The sequence below is a fragment of the Salmo salar genome, chromosome 13 (genome assembly GCF_965601325.2).
Source record: "Salmo salar chromosome 13, fSalSal1, whole genome shotgun sequence".
Taxonomy (NCBI): Eukaryota; Metazoa; Chordata; class Actinopteri; order Salmoniformes; family Salmonidae; genus Salmo; species Salmo salar.
Genome location: NC_138303.1, coordinates 2235548 through 2255000, shown reverse-complemented (window position 1 = coordinate 2255000; position 19453 = coordinate 2235548). Strand labels below are relative to the sequence as shown.

Genomic DNA, 19453 nt, shown 5'->3' with positions numbered 1-19453 from the left:
TTCTGTTTTTTCCCGGGCTCTGAGCGCCTATGGACGACGTGGGAAGTGTCACGTTAGAGCAGAGATCCTTAGTAAATGATAGAGATGGAAAAGAAGTTCAACAAATGGTCAGACAGGCCACTTCCTGTAAAGGAATCTCTCAGGTTTTGACCTGCCATTTGAGTTCTGTTATACTCACAGACACCATTCAAACAGTTTTAGAAAATTTAGGGTGTTTTCTATCCATATGTAATAAGTATATGCATATTCTAGTTACTGGGTAGGAGTGGTAACCAGATTAAATCGGGTATGTTTTTTATCCAGCCGTGTCAATGCTGCCCCCTAGCCCTAACAGGTTAACGAGAGTCTTGTCTTTAAATAGCTGTAAAATAGTCATATGTTAGAGAAATTGAAGTAATAGGATTTTTAACGTTTTGAAAATCGCGCCACAGGCTGCCAGTGGCTGTTACGTAGGTGGGACGAATTCGTCCCGCCTAGCCCAGAGAGGTTAAAAGTCGTGCTATAAATTCTCAGACAACCCAAAGATTCCTTGATGCCCTTCCAGACTGCCTCTGCCTACCCAAGGACGTCAGAGGACAAAAATCAGTTAACCACCTAACCGAGGAACTCAATTTAACCTTGCGCAATACCCTAGATGCAGTTGCACCCCTAAAAACTAAAAACATCTGTCATAAGAAACTAGCTCCCTGGTATACAGAAAATACACGAGCTCTGAAGCAAGCTTCCAGAAAATTGGAACGGAAATGGCGCCACACCAAACTGGAAGTCTTCCGACTAGCTTGGAAAGACAGTACCGTGCAGTATCGAAGAGCCCTCACTGCTGCTCGATCATCCTATTTTTCCAACTTAATTGAGGAAAATAAGAACAATCCGAAATTTATTTTTGATACTGTCGCAAAGCTAACTAAAAAGCAGCCTTCGCAAATGGAGGATGGCTTTCACTTCAGCAGTAATAAATTTATGAACTTCTTTGAGGAAAAGATCATGATCATTAGAAAGCAAATTACAGACTCCTCTTTAAATCTGGGTATTCCTCCAAAGCTCCATTGTCCTGAGTCTACACAACTCTGCCAGGACCTAGGATCAAGGGAGATACTAAAGTGTTTTAGTACTATATCTCTTGACGCAATGATGAAAATAATCATGGCCTCCAAACCCTCAAGCTGCATACTGGACCCTATTCCAACTAAACTACTGAAAGAGCTGCTTCCTGTGCTTGGCCCTCCTATGTTGAACATAATAAATGTCTCTCTATCCACCGGATGTGTACCAAGCTCACTAAAAGTGGCAGTAATAAAGCCTCTCTTGAAAAAGCCAATCTTGATCCATAAATTATAAAAAACTATCGGCCTATATCGAATCTTCCATTCCTCTCAAAAATTGTAGAAAAAGCTGTTGCACAGCAACTCACTGCCTTCCTGAAGACAAACAATGTATACGAAACGCTTCAGTCTGGTTTTAGACCCCATCATAGCACTGAGACTGCACTTGTGAAGGTGGTAAATGACCTTTTAATGACGTCAGACCGAGGCTCTGCATCTGTCCTCGTGCTCCTAGATCTTAGTGCCGCTTTTGATACCATCGATCACCACATTCTTTTGGAGAGATTGGAAACCCAAATTGGTCTACATGGACAAGTTCTGGCCTGGTTTAGATCTTATCTGTCGGAAAGATATCAGTTTGTCTCTGTGAATGGTTTGTCCTCTGACAAATCAATTGTAAATTTCGGTGTTCCTCAAGGTTCCGTTTTAGGACCACTATTGTTTTCACTATATATTTTACCTCTTGGGGATGTCATTCGAAAACATAATGTTAAATTTCACTGCTATGCGGACGACACACAGCTGTACATTTCAATGAAACATGGTGAAGCCCCAAAATTGCCCTCGCTAGAAGCCTGTGTTTCAGACATAAAGAAGTGGATGGCTGCAAACTTTCTACTTTTAAACTCGGACAAAACAGAGATGCTTGTTCTAGGTCCCAAGAAACAAAGAGATCTTCTGTTGAATCTGACAATTAATCTGGATGGTTGTACAGTCGTCTCAAATAAAACTGTGAAGGACCTCGGCGTTACTCTGGACCCTGATCTCTCTTTTGAAGAACATATCAAGACTGTTTCAAGGACAGCTTTTTTCCATCTACGTAACATTGCAAAAATCAGAAATTTTCTGTCCAAAAATGACGCAGAAAAATTAATCCATGCTTTTGTTACTTCTAGGCTGGACTACTGCAATGCTCTACTTTCCGGCTACCCGGATAAAGCACTAAATAAACTTCAGTTAGTGCTAAATACGGCTGCTAGAATCCTGACTAGAACCAAAAAATTTGATCATATTACTCCAGTGCTAGCCTCCCTACACTGGCTTCCTGTTAAGGCAAGGGCTGATTTCAAGGTTTTACTGCTAACCTACAAAGCATTACATGGGCTTGCTCCTACCTATCTTTCCGATTTGGTCCTGCCGTACATACCTACACGTACGCTACGGTCACAAGACGCAGGCCTCCTAATTGTCCCTAGAATTTCTAAGCAAACGGCTGGAGGTAGGGCTTTCTCCTATAGAGCTCCATTTTTATGGAATGGTCTGCCTACCAATGTGAGAGACGCAGACTCAGTCTCAACCTTTAAGTCTTTACTGAAGACTTATCTCTTCAGTAGGTCCTATGATTAAGTATAGTCTGGCCCAGGAGTGTGAAGGTGAACGGAAAGGCTGGAGCAACGAACCGCCCTTGCTGTCTCTGCCTTGCCGGTTCCCCTCTTTCCACTGGGATTCTCTGCCTCTAACCCTTTTACAGGGGCTGAGTCACTGGCCTACTGGTGTTCTTCCATGCCGTCCATGGGAGGGGTGCGTCACTTGAGTGGGTTGAGTCACTGACGTGGTCTTCCTGTCTGGGTTGGCGCCCCCCCCTTGGGTTGTGCCATGGCGGAGATCGTTGTGGGCTATACTCTGCCTTGTCTTAGGACGGTAAGTTGGTGGTTGGAGACATCCCTCTAGTGGTGTGGGGGCTGTGCTTTGGCAAAGTGGGTGGGGTTATATCCTACCTGTTTGGCCCTGTCCGGGGGTATCATCGGATGGGGCCACAGTGTCTTCTGATCCCTCCTGTCTCAGCCTCCAGTATTTATGCTGCAGTAGTTTATGTGTCGGGGGGCTAGGGTCAGTCTGTTACATCTGGAGTATTTCTCTTGTCTTATCCGGTGTCCTGTGTGTATTTAAATATGCTCTCTCTAATTCTCTCTTTCTCTCTTTCTGTCTTTCTCTCGGAGGACCTGAGCCCTAGGACCATGCCTCAGGACTACCTGGTATGATGACTCCTTGCTGTCCCCAGTCCACCTGGCCGTGCTGCTGCTCCAGTTTCAACTGTTCTGCCTGCGGCTATGGAACCCTGACCTGTTCACCGGACGTGCTTGTTGCACCCTCGACAACTACTATGATTATTATTATTTGACCATGCTGGTCATTTATGAACATTTTAACATTTTAACATCTTGACCATGTTCTGTTATAATATCCACCCTGCACAGCCAGAAGAGGACTGGCCACCCCTCATAGCCTGGTTCCTCTCTAGGTTTCTTCCTAGGTTTTTGGCCTTTCTAGGGAGTTTTTCCTAGGGAGTTTTTCCTAGCCACCGTGCTTCTTTCACATGCTTTGCTTGCTGTTTGGGGTTTTAGGCTGGGTTTCTGTACAGCACTTTGAGATATCAACTGATGTACGAAGGGCTATATAAAAATAAATTTGATTTGATTTGATTTGATTTGATCTTTGAAGCTTAAGCTTGCATGTTGGTATTTTTTGCATGGGTATTTATCATTTTAGGGAGGGAGAGAGACGGAGATAGAGAGAGACAGAAGGAGAGGCAGGGAGGGAGAGAGAGACAGATAGAGAAAGAGACAGTGACACAGAGAGAGGGGAGAGACAGATATGGAGAGAGAGAGAGAGAGAGAGGGAGAGAGAGAGAGAGAGGCAGGGAGGGCCTTCTATTCCATCCAAAGGAAAATAAAAGTCGACATACCAATTAGGATATGGCTAAAAATACTTGAATCAGTCGTAGAACCCATTGCCCTTTATGATTGTCAGGTCTGGGGTCCACTCACCAATCAAGAATTTACAAAATGGGACAAACACCAAATTGAGACTGCATGCAGAATTCTGCAAAAATATCCTCAGTGTACAACGTAAAACCCCAAATAATGCATGCAGAGCAGAATTAGGACGATACCGAGGGATTATCAAAATCCAGAAAAGAGAAGTTAAATTCTACAACCCCCTAAAAGGAAGCGATTCCCAAACGTACCATAACAAAGCCATCACCTGCAGAGAGATGAACCTGGAGAAGAGTCCATTAAGCAAGTTGGTCCTGGGGCTCAGTTCACAAACACAAACAGACCCCACAGAGCCCCAGGACAGCAACACAATTAGACCCAACCTAATCATGAGAAAATATAATTACTTGACACATTGGAAAGAATTAACAAAAAAACAGAGCAAACTAGAATGCTATTTGGCCCTAAACAGAGAGTACACAGCGGCAGAATACCTGACCACTGTGACCCAAACTTAAGGAAAGCTTTGACTATGTACAGACTCAGTGAGCATAGCCTTGCTATTGAGAAAGGCCGCCATATGCAGACCTGGCTCTCAAGAGAAGACAGGCTATGTGCACACTGCCCACAAAATGAGGTGGAAACGGAGCTGCACTTCCTAACCTCCTGCCAAATGTATGACCATATTAGAGACATATATTTCCCTCAGATTACACAGATCCACAAAGATTTCGAAAACAAACCCGATTTTGATAAACTCCCATATCTACTGGGTGAAATAACACAGTGTGCCATCACAGCAGCAAGATGTGTGACCCGTTGCAACAAGAAAAGGGCAACCAGTGAAGAACAAACACCATTGTAAATACAACCCATATTTGTGTTTATTTCTTTTCCTTTTTGTATTTTAACCATTTGCACATCGTTACAACACTGTATATAGACATAATATGACATTTGAAATGTCTCTATTATTTTGGAACTTCTGTGAGTGTTAAGTTTACTGTTCATTTTTATTGTTTATTTCACTTTTGCTTATTATCTACTTCACTTGCTTTGGCAATGTTAACATATGTTTCCCATGCTAGTAAAGCCCTTAAATTGAAATTGAATTGAAATTGAGAAAGAGACAGAGAGTGAGAAAGAGACAGAGAGAGAGTTAGAGACAGAGAAAGAGACAGAGAGAGAGAGTTAGAGAGACAGAGAGAGATACAAAAATACAGAGAGAGAGTTAGAGACAGAGGGAGAGAGAGAGACAGACAGAGAAAGTGACAGAGAGACAGAGACATAGAGAGTTAAAGAGACAGAGAGAAAGAGACATAGAGAGTTAAAGAGACAGAGAGAGAGAGAGACAGAGACACAGAGAGAGTTAAAGAGACAGAGAGACAGACAGAGAGACAGAGACATAGAGAGAGTTAAAGAGACAGAGAGACAGAGAGACAGAGAGACAGAGACATAGAGAGAGTTAAAGAGACAGAGAGACAGAGAAAGAGACAGACAGAGAGAGACAGAGAACGAGACAGAGACAGAGAGAGAGACAGAGAGACAGACAGAGAGAGAGATAAAGAGAGAGAGAGACAGAGAGAGAGACAGAGAGACAGACAGAGAGAGAGAGAGAGAGAGAGAGAGAGAGACAGAGAGAGAGAACGAGACAGACAGATTGATTTAATCTATCATTATTCTCATTAATATTGTTGTTGTAGTTGCTGTTAATGATAATCCCATTTCCACTACTATTATTATTATTGATGTCGGTCCCATCATTTTTTGTTATATGTGTACTTTGACAATGTACGTAATTTAAGAAAGAGGCGGAAAAGACAAGACACCACGTGTTGTGTGATGTCACGTCTCTTTAATTCTACCTCATCATGTTCTCAACTCAATTGTTTTACTCTAATTTACCTGTAATAACATTTTACTACTGTTTGTAACACCCCTACGACAGTTTATAACAGTATTATAACAGCAGTGCTACCTGTCTTGCGGGTGTGAAGGCGGACTATGAAGGGTTCTCTGGAGAAGGCATCCTCGTCTCCCCGCAACATGTCAAGATACTGGTACTGATCCGTTACTGTCACAGAGCCGATTCTACACACAGACACACAGCAATCAGACTTTCAGAATTATACAAAAAAGCTTGTCAGACTCAGTCCTGCACAGGTACAGGAGGACAATTTTAACTGTAACCTTTATTTAACCTTTATTTAACCTTTACTTAACCTTTATATAACCTTTATTTAACCTTTACTTAACCTTTATTTAACCTTTACTTAACCTTTATTTAACCTTTACTTAACCATTATTTAACCTTTATTTAACCTTTATTTAACCTTTACTTAACCTTTATTTAACCTTTACTTAACCTTTACTTAACCTTTATTTAACCTTTATTTAACCTTTATTTAACCTTTACTTAACCTTTATTTAACTTTTACTTAACTAGGCAAGACAGTTAAGAATACATTCTTATTTAGAATGACAGCTTCCCAGGGAACAGTGGGTAACTGTCTTGTTCAAGGGCAGAATGACAGCTTCCCAGGGAACAGTGGGTTAACTGCCTTGTTCAGGGGCAGAATGACAGCTTCCCAGGGAACAGTGGGTTAACTGCCTTGTTTAGGGGCAGAATGACGGCTTCCCGGTGAACAGTGGGTTACTGCCTTGTTCAGGGGCAGAATGACAGCTTCCCGGGGAACAGTGGGTTACTGCCTTGTTCAGGGGCAGAATGACAGCTTCCCAGGGAACAGTGGGTTAACTGCCTTGTTCAGGGGCAGAATGACAGCTTCCCGGGGAACAGTGGGTTAACTGCCTTGTTCAGGGGCAGAATGACAGCTTCCCGGGGAACAGTGGGTTAACTGCCTTGTTCAGGGGCAGAATGACGGCTTCCCGGGGAACAGTGGGTTACTGCCTGCCACGAGGATACCTGCTCTAACCACTAGGATACCTGTTCTAACCACTAGGCTACCTGCTCTAACCACTAGGATACCTGTTCTAACCACTAGGCTACCTGCTCTAACACCTAGGCTACCTGCTCTAACCACTAGGCTACCTGATCTAACCACAAGGCTACCTGCTCTAACCACTAGACTACCTGCTCTAACCACTAGGCTACCTGCTCTAACCACTAGACTACCCGCTCTAACCACTAGGCTACCTGATCTAACCACCAGGCTACCTTCTCTAACCACTAGGCTACCTGCTCTAACCACTAGGCTACCTGATCTAACCACCAGGCTACCTGCTCTAACCACTAGTCTACGTGCTCTAACCACTAGGCTATCTGCTCTAACCACTAGGCTACCTGCTCTAACCACTAGGATACCTGTCTCTAACCACTAGGCTACCTGCTCTAACCACTAGGATACCTGCTCTAACCACTAGGCTACCCGCTCTAACCACTAGGCTACCTCCTCTAACCACTAGGCTACCTGCTCTAACCACTAGGCTACCTGCTCTAACCACTAGGCTACCTGTTATAACCACTAGGCTACCTGCTCTAACCACTAGGATACCTGCTCTAACCACTAGGCTACCTGCTCTAACCACCAGGCTACCTGCTCTAACCACTAGTCTACCTGCTCTAACCACTAGGCTACCTACTATAACCACTAGGCTACCTGCTCTAACCACTAGGATACCTGCTCTAACCACTAGGCTGCCTGCTCTAACCACTAGGCAACCTGATCTAACCACTAGGCTACCCGATCTAACCACTAGGCTACCTGCTCTAACCACTAGGCTACCTGATCTAACCACTAGACCACCTGTTCTAACCACTAGGCTACCTGCTCTAACCACTAGGCTACCTCCTCTAACCACTAGGCTACCTGCTCTAATCACTAGGCTACCTGATCTTACCACTAGGCTACCTGTTCTAACCACTAGGCCCCATGCTCTAACCACTAGGCTACCTGTTCTAACCACTAGGCTACCTGCTCTAACCACTAGGCTACCTGCTATAACCACTAGGCTACCTGCTCTAATCACTAGGCTACCTGCTCTAACCACTAGACTACCTGATCTAACCACTAGGCCCCATACTCTAACCACTAGGCTACCTGTTCTAACCACTAGGCTACCTGCTCTAACCACTAAGCTACCTGCTCTAATCACTAGGCTACCTGATCTAACCACTAGGCCCCATGCTCTAACCACTAAGCTACCTGCTCTAACCACTAGGCTACCTGATCTAACCACTAGGCTACCTGATCTAACCACTAGGCTACCTGATCTAACCACCAGGCTACCTGCTCTAACCACTAGGCTACCTGATCTAACCACTAGGATACCTGATCTAACCACTAGGCTACCTGCTCTAACCACTAGGATACCTGCTGCCCCCAACAAAGGTGATGATGATAGTTGGTCTCACCTGAACACATACTGGTCCTGGTAGCTAGGTGTCCTGGCCTCACCTGAACACATACTGGTCCTGGTAGCTAGGTGTCCTGGTCTCACCTGAACACATACTTGTCCTGGTAGCTAGGTGTCCTGACCTCACCTGAACACATACTGGTCCTGGTAGCTAGGTGTCCTGGGCTCACCTGAACACAAACACATACTGGTCCTGGTAGCTAGGTGTCCTGGCCTCACCTGAACACATACTGTTCCTGGTAGCTAGGTGTCCTGGGCTCACCTGAACACAACAACATACTGGTGCTGGTAGCTAGGTGTCCTGGCCTCACCTGAACACATACTGCTCCTGGTAGCTAGGTGTCCTGGCTTCACCTGAACACATACTGGTCCTGGTAGCTAGGCGTCCTGGCCTCACCTGAACACATACTGCTCCTGGTAGCTAGGTGTCCGGGTCTCACCTGAACACATACTGGTCCTGGTAGCTAGGTGTCCTGGCCTCACCTGAACACATACTGCTCCTGGTAGTTAGGCGTCCTGGTCTCACCTGAACACATACTGGTCCTGGTAGCTAGGTGTCCTGGCCTCACCTGAACACATACTGGTCCTGGTAGCTAGGTGTCCTGGCCTCACCTGAACACATACTGGTCCTGGTAGCTAGGTGTCCTGGCCTCACCTGAACACATACTGGTCCTGGTAGCTAGGTGTCCTGGTCTCACCTGAACACATACTGGTCCTGGTAGCTAGGTGTCCTGGTCTCACCTGAACACATACTGGTCCTGGTAGCTAGGTGTCCTGGCCTCACCTGAACACAAACACATACTGGTCCTGGTAGCTAGGTGTCCTGGGCTCACCTGAACACATACTGGTCCTGGTAGGTAGGTGTCCTGGCCTCACCTGAACACATACTGCTCCTGGTAGCTAGGTGTCCTGGCTTCACCTGAACACATACTGGTCCTTGTAGCTAGGTGTCCTGGCCTCACCTTAACACATACCGCTCCTGGTAGCTAGGTGTCCTGGCCTCACCTGAACACATACTGGTCCTGGTAGCTAGGTGTCCTGGCCTCACCTGAACACATACTGCTCCTGGTAGCTAGGTGTCCTGGTCTCACCTGAACACATACTGCTCCTCGTAGCTAGGTGTCCTGGCCTCACCCGAACACATACTGGTCCTGGTAGCTAGGTGTCCTTGGCTCACCTGAACACATACTTGTCCTGGTAGCTAGGTGTCCTGGCCTCACCTGAACACATACTTGTCCTGGTAGCTAGGTGTCCTGGCCTCACCTGAACACATACTGGTCCTGGTAGCTAGGTGTCCTGGCCTCACCTGAACACATACTGCTCCTGGTAGCTAGGTGTCCTGGCCTCACCTGAACACATACTGGTCCTGGTAACTAGGTGTCCTGGTCTCACCTGAACACATACTGCTCCTGGTAGCTAGGTGTCCTGGCCTCACCTGAACACATACTGCTCCTGGTAGCTAGGTGTCCTGGCCTCACCTGAACACATACTGGTCCTGGTAGCTAGGTGTCCTGGCCTCACCTGAACACATACTGGTCCTGGTAGCTAGGTGTCCTGGTCTCACCTGAACACAAACACATACTGCTCCTGGGAGCTAGGTGTCCTGGTGTCACCTGAACACATACTGGTCCTGGTAGCTAGGTGTCCTGGGCTCACCTGAACACAAACACATACTGCTCCTGGTAGCTAGGTGTCCTGCCCAGCCGCTCACTGGCCACATAATCATACTGGTTCTGGCTGTCATGCCTGACAGAGAAGAGAAAAACCCTCTTAATATACACATTAATATACACATTTACAACCTCTGAAAACATGGATATTTTGGTGTGTGTGTGTTTGACCTGTTCAGTTCAGTTATCAGCAGCGGTATAGCTTTCTGTTTACTGTCTCTCACTTCCTGTAGCAGGCACACATCACAACGAGACACGATCTGAAACACACACACACACACACACACACACACACACACACACACACACACACACACACACACACACACACACACACACACACACACACACACACACACACACACACACACACACACACACACACGAACAGTGGGATACATTTTCAGCTTTAATCTGGAAATAGAGGATGGTTTATTAAGTGTCTCTCCCGTAGGAGAGTGTGTGTCTGGGTGTGTATAAGGAAGTTGTGGTATGGAAGGGTCAGCTCTCACTCTCCTCTCCTCTCCTCTCCTCTCCTCTCCTCTCCTCTCCTCTCCTCTCCTCTCCTCTCCTCTCCTCTCCTCTCCTCTCCTCTCACACTACCACCCCTCTCCTCTCCTCTCCTCTCCTCTCCTCTCCTCTCCTCTCCTCTCCTCTCACACTACCACCCCTCTCCTCTCCTCTCCTCTCCTCTCCTCTCCTCTCCTCTCCTCTCCTCTCCTCTCCTCTCCTCTCCTCTCCTCTCCTCTCCTCTCCTCTCACACTACCACCCCTCTCCTCTCCTCTCCTCTCCTCTCCTCTCCTCTCCTCTCCTCTCCTCTCCTCTCCTCTCCTCTCCTCTCCTCTCCTCTCCTCTCCTCTCCTCTCCTCTCCTCTCACCCTACCACCCCTCTCCTCTCCTCTCCTCTCCTCTCCTCTCCTCTCCTCTCCTCTCCTCTCCTCTCCTCTCCTCTCCTCTCCTCTCCTCTCCTCTCCTCTCCTCTCCTCTCCTCTATATCATGTCTGTACAGGTCTCTGACTGCTTCAGTCATGAGATCATATGTCATCCAGGTTCACTCACACACAGCCCTCTGATAAGCCCTGCTGCAGCCTGCGAGTGTGTGTAGGTGTGTAGGTGTGTGTATAGCTGGTTGTCCCTGCTAGCGTGTGTGTGTGTGTGTGTGTGTGTGTGTGTGTGTGTGTGTGTGTGTGTGTGTGTGTGTGTGTGCGTGCATGAAACTCTCACCCGTATTATTGTGCGCATGACTTCAGTGTTGTGTGACTTGGAGTCTCCGAAGCTTTGAACGTTAAAGGCACAAATCTTAAACCCTGAGGTCGGCTTCACCCCGCTCAGAGAGAGGAGGAAGAGGAGGAGGAGGAGGGAGGAAGAGGAGGACATGGTGCCACGCTGTGGAAGAGGCAGAATCTTGTTAATCAGTCAGCCAGTCAGACAACCAGTCAGACAGCCAGTCAGACAGACAGTCAGTCAGCCAGCCAGCCAGCCAGTCAGCCAGACAGCCAGCCAGCCAATCAGCCAGTCAGCCAGCCAGCCAGTCAGCCAGTAAGTCAGTCAGCCAGCCAGTCAGCCAGTACGTCAGTCAGACTGCCAGTTAATCAGTCAGCCAGTCAGTCAGCCAGTCAGTCAGTCAGCCGATCAGCCAGTCAGTCAGTCAATCAGTCAGCCAGTCAGTCAGTCTGTCAGACTGCCAGTCAATCAGTCAGCCAATCAGCCAGCCAGTCAGTCAGCCAATCAGTCAGCCAGCCAGTCAGTCAGCCAATCAGTCAGACAGTCAATCAGTCAGCCAGTCAGCCAGTCAGTCAGTCAGTCAGCAAGTCAGTCAGTCAATCAGTCAGTTACAAAGTTCTGTAGAAATCTCTCAGTAATCATATAAATGTGTTCCCTAAATCAGCGGTTTTCAAACCTCTCCTCGTTAAATAGAAATCTCCATGTTGTGTTGCTACCGTGCTGTGTTGTCATGTGTTGTTGTCATGTGTTGTTGCTACCGTGCTGTGTTGTCATGTGTTGTTGTCATGTGTTGCTACTGTGTTGTTGTCATGTGTTGCTACCGTGCTGTGTTTCTACCATGCTGTGTTGTCATGTGTTATGCTGCCATGTTGTGTTTCTACCGTGCTGTGTTGCTACCATGCTGTGTTGTCATGTGTTATGCTGCCATGTTGTGTTTCTACCCTGTTGTTGCCATGTTGTGTTTCTACCGTGCTGTGTTGCTACTGTGATGTTGTCATGTGTTGCTACCGTGCTGTGTTGTCATGTGTTATGTTGCCATGTTGTGTAGCTACCATGCTGTGTTGTCATGTGTTGCTGCCATGTTGTGTAGCTACCATGCTGTGTTGTCATGTGTTATGCTGCCATGTTGTGTTGCTACCCTGTTGTTGTCATGTTGTGTTGCTACCATGCTGTGTTGCTACCATGCTGTTTCTGCCATGTTGTGCTGTTGTCTTAGGTCTCTCTTTATATAGTGTTTTGGTGTCGTGATGTGTGTTTTGTCCTACATTTTTATTTTTAATCCCAGCCCCTGTCCCTGCAGGAATCCTTTTGCCTCTTGCTAGGCCGTCATTGTAAATAAGAATTTGTTTTTAACTGACTAGTTAAATAAAGGTTCAATGAAATAAAATAAAAACATTTATTTGAACTATTCTAGAGTTAATGAAACTGACGTTAACGTGCTGCTAACAGTTTAGCTTCCTCCACTGTCCAACTACCCCATACTACCCCATACTGCTCCATACTGCTCCATACTGCCCCATACTGCCCCATACTGCTCCATACTGCCCCATACTGCCCGATACTGCTCCATACTACCCCATACTGCCCCATACTGCTCCATACTACCCCATACTGCTCCATACTGCCCCATACTGCCCCATACTGCTCCATACTGCCCGATACTGCTCCATACTGCCCCATACTGCCCCATACTGCCCGATACTGCTCCATACTGCCCCATACTGCCCCATACTGCCCCATACTGCTCCATACTGCTCCATACTGCCCGATACTGCTCCATACTGCTCCATACTGCCCCATACTGCCCGATACTACCCCATACTGCTCCATACTGCTCCATACTGCCCCATACTGCTCCATACTGCCCCATACTGCCCCATACTGCCCCATACTGCTCCATACTGCTCCATACTGCCCGATACTGCTCCATACTGCTCCATACTGCTCCATACTGCCCCATACTGCCCCATACTGCTCCATACTGCTCCATACTGCCCCATACTGCCCGATACTGCTCCATACTGCCCCATACTGCCCCATACTGCTCCATACTGCCCCATACTGCCCCATACTGCCCCATACTGCTCCATACTACCCCATACTGCCCCATACTGCTCCATACTGCTCCATACTGCCCCATACTGCCCCATACTGCTCCATACTGCCCCATACTGCCCCATACTGCCGATACTGCTCCATACTACCCCATACTGCCCCATACTGCCCGATACTGCCCCATACTGCTCCATACTGCCCCATACTGCTCCATACTGCCCCATACTGCTCCATACTTCCCCATACTTCCCCAAACTGCCCCATACTACCCCATACTGCCCCATACTGCCCCATACTGCTCCATACTGCCCCATACTGCCCCATACTGCTCCATACTGCTCCATACTGCCCCATACTGCCCCATACTGCTCCATACTGCCCCATACTGCTCCATCCTGCCCCATACTGCTCCATACTGCCCCATACTGCCCCATACTGCCCCATACTGCTCCATACTGCCCCATATTGCTCCATACTGCTCCATACTGCCCTATACTGCCCCATACTGCTCCATACTGCCCCATACTGCCCCATACTACCCCATACTACCCCATACTGCTCCATACTGCCCCATACTACCGCATACTACCGCATACTGCCCCATACTACCCCATACTACCCCATACTACCCCATACTGCCACATACTACCCCATACTGCCCCATACTGCTCCTTGACAATGCACCAAGGGTTTGAGCCACCCAAATGTTACCTCTTGGATGGCTCCATCCATGACAGTTCAACCTAGCTGTGGAGTGAGCTTATGGCACGTTCTTAACTCTGCTACGCTAGCACACCTGATTACACTTGTCAACTAATTGTCAAGCCCCTGAATAGGTGAATGAGGTGAGTTAGTTCAGGAATACAACAACATTGTGAAACGTCTGGGAGACCCAAGTAGCGGTTGAGTTAAATAGAAATTTCTCAATAATCATAACAAATGTGTACCCTAAACCAGTGGTCTTGCCCAGGGACCGCTCCCAGGCAAACTGGTGGCCCAGGGAACCCCTCCCAGGCAAACCAGTGGCCCAGGGAACCCCTCCCAGACAAACCAGTGGCCCAGGGAACCCTCCCAGGCAAACCAGTGGCCCAGGGACCGCTTCCAGGCAAACCAGTGGCCCAGGGACCGCTTCCAGGCAAACCAGTGGCCCAGGGAACCCTCCCAGGCAAACCAGTGGCCATGGGACCACTCCCAGACAAACCAATGGCCCAGGGAACCCTCCCAGGCAAACCAGTGGCCCAGGGAACCCTCCCAGGCAAACCAGTGGCCCAGGGACTGCTTCCAGGCAAACCAGTGGCCCAGGGACCGCTCCCAGACAAACCAGTGGCCCAGGGAACCCTCCCAGGCAAACCAGTGGCCCAGGGACTGCTTCCAGGCAAACCAGTGGCCCAGGGAACCCTCCCAGGCAAACCAGTGGCCAAGGGACCGCTTCCAGGCAAACCAGTAGCCCAGGGAACCCTCCCAGGCAAACCGGTGGTCCAGGGACCGCTTCCAGGCAAACCAGTAGCCCAGGGAACCCTCCCAGGCAAACCGGTGGCCCAGGGACCGCTCCCAGACAAACCAGTGGCCCAGGGAACCCTCCCAGGCAAACCAGTAGCCCAGGGACTGCTTCCAGGCAAGCCATTGGCCCAGGGAACCCTCCCAGGCAAACCAGTGGTCCAGGGACCACTCCCAGGCAAACCAGTGGTCCAGGGAACCCCTCCCAGGCAAACCAGTGGCCCAGGGAACCCCTCTCATGCAAACCAGTGGCCCAGGGAACCCTCCCAGACAAACCAGTGGCCCAGGGAACCCTCCCAGGCAAACCAGTGGCCCAGGGACCGCTCCCAGACAAACCAGTGGCCCAGGGACTGCTTCCAGGCAAACCAGTGGCCCAGGGACCGCTTCCAGGCAAACCAGTGGCCCAGGGACCGCTCCCAGACAAACCAGTGGCCCAAGGAACCCTCCCAGGCAAACCAGTGGCCCAGGGAACCCTCCCAGGCAAACCAGTGGCCCAGGGACCGCTTCCAGGCAAACCAGTGGCCCAGGGACTGCTTCCAGGCAAACCAGTGGCCCAGGGAACCCTCCCAGGCAAACCAGTGGCCCAGGGAACCCTCCCAGGCAAACCAGTGGCCCAGGGACCGCTTCCAGGCAAACCAGTGGCCCAGGGACTGCTTCCAGGCAAACCAGTGGTCCAGGGAACCCTCCCAGGCAAACCAGTGGCCCAGGGAACCCTCCCAGGCAAACCGGTGGCCCAGGGACCGCTCCCAGACAAACCAGTAGCCCAGGGAACCCTCCCAGGCAAACCAGTAGCCCAGGGACCGCTTCCAGGCAAGCCAGTGGCCCAGGGAACCCTCCCAGGCAAACCAGTGGTCCAGGGACCGCTCCCAGGCAAACCAGTGGTCCAGGGAACCTCTCCCAGGCAGACCAGGGAACCCCTCCCAGGCAAACCAGTGGTCCAGGGAACCCCTCCCAGGCAAACCAATGGTCCAGGGACTGCTTCCAGGCAAACCAGTGGCCCAGGGACCGCTCCCAGACAAACCAGTGGCCCAGGGAACCCTCCCAGGCAAACCAGTGGCCCAGGGACTGCTTCCAGGCAAACCAGTGGCCCAGGGAACCCTCCCAGGCAAACCAGTGGCCAAGGGACCGCTTCCAGGCAAACCAGTAGCCCAGGGAACCCTCCCAGGCAAACCGGTGGTCCAGGGACCGCTTCCAGGCAAACCAGTAGCCCAGGGAACCCTCCCAGGCAAACCGGTGGCCCAGGGACCGCTCCCAGACAAACCAGTGGCCCAGGGAACCCTCCCAGGCAAACCAGTAGCCCAGGGACTGCTTCCAGGCAAGCCATTGGCCCAGGGAACCCTCCCAGGCAAACCAGTGGTCCAGGGACCACTCCCAGGCAAACCAGTGGTCCAGGGAACCCCTCCCAGGCAAACCAGTGGCCCAGGGAACCCCTCTCATGCAAACCAGTGGCCCAGGGAACCCTCCCAGACAAACCAGTGGCCCAGGGAACCCTCCCAGGCAAACCAGTGGCCCAGGGACCGCTCCCAGACAAACCAGTGGCCCAGGGACTGCTTCCAGGCAAACCAGTGGCCCAGGGACCGCTTCCAGGCAAACCAGTGGCCCAGGGACCGCTCCCAGACAAACCAGTGGCCCAAGGAACCCTCCCAGGCAAACCAGTGGCCCAGGGAACCCTCCCAGGCAAACCAGTGGCCCAGGGACCGCTTCCAGGCAAACCAGTGGCCCAGGGACTGCTTCCAGGCAAACCAGTGGCCCAGGGAACCCTCCCAGGCAAACCAGTGGCCCAGGGAACCCTCCCAGGCAAACCAGTGGCCCAGGGACCGCTTCCAGGCAAACCAGTGGCCCAGGGACTGCTTCCAGGCAAACCAGTGGTCCAGGGAACCCTCCCAGGCAAACCAGTGGCCCAGGGAACCCTCCCAGGCAAACCGGTGGCCCAGGGACCGCTCCCAGACAAACCAGTAGCCCAGGGAACCCTCCCAGGCAAACCAGTAGCCCAGGGACCGCTTCCAGGCAAGCCAGTGGCCCAGGGAACCCTCCCAGGCAAACCAGTGGTCCAGGGACCGCTCCCAGGCAAACCAGTGGTCCAGGGAACCTCTCCCAGGCAGACCAGGGAACCCCTCCCAGGCAAACCAGTGGTCCAGGGAACCCCTCCCAGGCAAACCAATGGTCCAGGGAACCCCTCCCAGGCAAACCAGTGGTCCAGGGAACCCCTCCCAGGCAAACCAGTGGTCCAGGGAACCCCTCCCAGGCAAACCAGAAGTAATTAACGTTTTAAAATGAATAGATTTAGTTTTCATTATTTTAACCTCCCCACATAATTCGAAAGGGAAGTGCAAACTCTAACATATCCTATTTGTTAGAAAGGTCACTCCTAACACATTTTCACTAAATGCTGCTATTTAGCTGGTTAAACAAACGTTAGCCATCATTAGAAATATATTCTCCTCTTTCGACTGTAAACTCTTAGAAAGATGATATTCTCCTCTACTGTAAACTCTTAGAAAGAAGATATTCCCGTGTGGCCCAGTTGGTAGAGCATGGTGTTTGCAATGCCAGGGTTGTGGGTTCGATTCCCACAGGGGACCAGTACAGGGGGGAGAAAAATTACAAAAATGTAAATGTAAACTCTTAGAAAGAAGATATTCCCCATATTGTCTACTGTAAACTCTTAGAAAGATGATATTCTCCTCTTTTTTAGAGTATACTCTTAGAAAAAAGGATCCCAAAAGGGTTCTTGCCCATAGGATAAGCATTTTTGGTTTGAGGTACAAACCCTTTTTGATTCCAGGTAGTGTACCTGCAACCAAAAGGGTTCTACCTGCAACCAAAAGGGTTCTACCTGGAACTGAAACGGTTCTACCTGGAACCGAAACGGTTCTACCTGGAACCGAAAGGGTTCTACCTGGAACCGAAACGGTTCTACCTGCAACCAAAAGGGTTCTACCTGGAACCGAAACGGTTCTACCTGGAACCGAAAGGGTTCTACCTGGAACCGAAAGGGTTCTACCTGCAACCGAAAGGGTTCTACCTCGAACCGAAAGGGTTCTACCTGCAACCTAAAAAAGGTTCTTCAGAGGGGTCACCCTACTGGGACAGTCGAAGAACCCTTTAAGGTTCTAGATAGCAACTTTCTAAGAGTGTAGGCATGCAATTAAAAAACATATATTTCGTTGTTGCTAATAATATTCATAAAAACATTGAAATAAAAACTCCCTGCAGTACCTCCATGGAACCCTAGAGGGCCAGACCCCAGATTGAATATCCCTGAACTAAAATATACACAACTTCAGTCCCACACAGTTTAACGTTACAGTACTGTGCGACAGAAAGATTATGAGGAAGATAAATCAAAAATAAATGTCCTCTTCAGATTCATACTGCCACTATTATTATGTTAAATTAATGACGGAGTGTATAACACATTAGATCTGGTAGAAAATAATACAAACAAATAAGCATGCGTTTTCTTTTTTTTTCTTCATTATCTTTGAAATGCAAGAGAAATTCCATACATAGAGATAGGATTCTAGGTGTAATTTAGATGTTGTCCACAAGATGGCAGCAATGTTTGTGCAATGTTTCAGACTGATCCAGTGAAGAATTACATCACTTCCCAACATTTTGTATCAAGTCTGCCAGGAGTTTGTCCGAATGTGCCGAATTGGTGAATTGATACATTTTCAAGTACATAACTATAGAGAACATACAAACATGCTATGGTAATGAAAAATTATGGTAATTTACACACTCCCAGGAATGTCATACATGATGGATCATTAGCTTCCCTATAGAAAAGACACTAACCTTCACACATCTACAGTGGGGAAAAAAGTGTTTGATCCCCTGCTGATTTTGTATGTTTGCACACTGACAAAGAAAGGATCAGTCTATAATTTTAATGGTAGGTTTATTTGAACAGTGAGAGACAGAATAACAACAAAAATATCCAGAAAAACGCATGTCAGAAATGTTATAAATTGATTTGCATTTTAATGAGGGAAATAAGTACTTGACCCCCTCTCAATCAGAAAGATTTCTGGCTCCCAGGTGTCTTTTATACAGGTAACGAGCTGAGATTAGGAGCACACTCTTAAAGGGAGTGCTCCTAACCGCAGCTTGTTACCTGTAAAAAAGACACCTGTCCACAGAAGCAATCAATCAATCAGATTCCAAACTCTCCACCATGGCCAAGACCAAAGAGCTCTCCAAGGATGTCAGGGACAAGATTGTAGACCTACACAAGACTGGAATGGGCTACAAGACCATCGCCAAGCAGCTTGGTGAGAAGGTGACAACATTTGGTGCGATTATTCGCAAATGGAAGAAACACAAAAGAACTGTCAATATCCCTCGGCCTGGGGCTCCATGCAAGATCTCACCTCGTGGAGTTGCAATGATCATGAGAACGGTGAGGAATCAGCCCAGAACTACACAGGAGGATCTTTTCAATGATCTCAAGGCAGCTGGGACCATAGTCACCAAGAAAACAATTGGTAACACACTACGCCGTGAAGGACTGAAATCCTGCAGCGCCCGCAAGGTCCCCCTGCTCAAGAATACATATACATATCCGTATGAAGTTTGCCAATGAACATC

General features: G+C 48.9%; 1 protein-coding gene across 3 annotated transcripts in view; it reads right to left on the bottom strand.

The window, feature by feature from the left end:
• Positions 1-19453, bottom strand: part of dnase1l1 (deoxyribonuclease I-like 1) — a 118964-nt gene that overhangs the window by 92126 nt on the left and 7385 nt on the right. For all 3 annotated transcript variants that reach the window (XM_045692808.2, XM_045692810.2, XM_045692811.2), the window contains exons 2-5: positions 11309-11470; positions 10255-10343; positions 10070-10159; positions 6018-6130 (exon numbers count right to left, since the gene is read on the bottom strand). In XM_045692808.2, the coding sequence (XP_045548764.1) occupies positions 6018-6130; positions 10070-10159; positions 10255-10343; positions 11309-11461 (445 nt within the window). In that variant the 5' untranslated portion in view covers positions 11462-11470. The remainder of the gene's footprint in view (positions 1-6017; positions 6131-10069; positions 10160-10254; positions 10344-11308; positions 11471-19453) is intronic.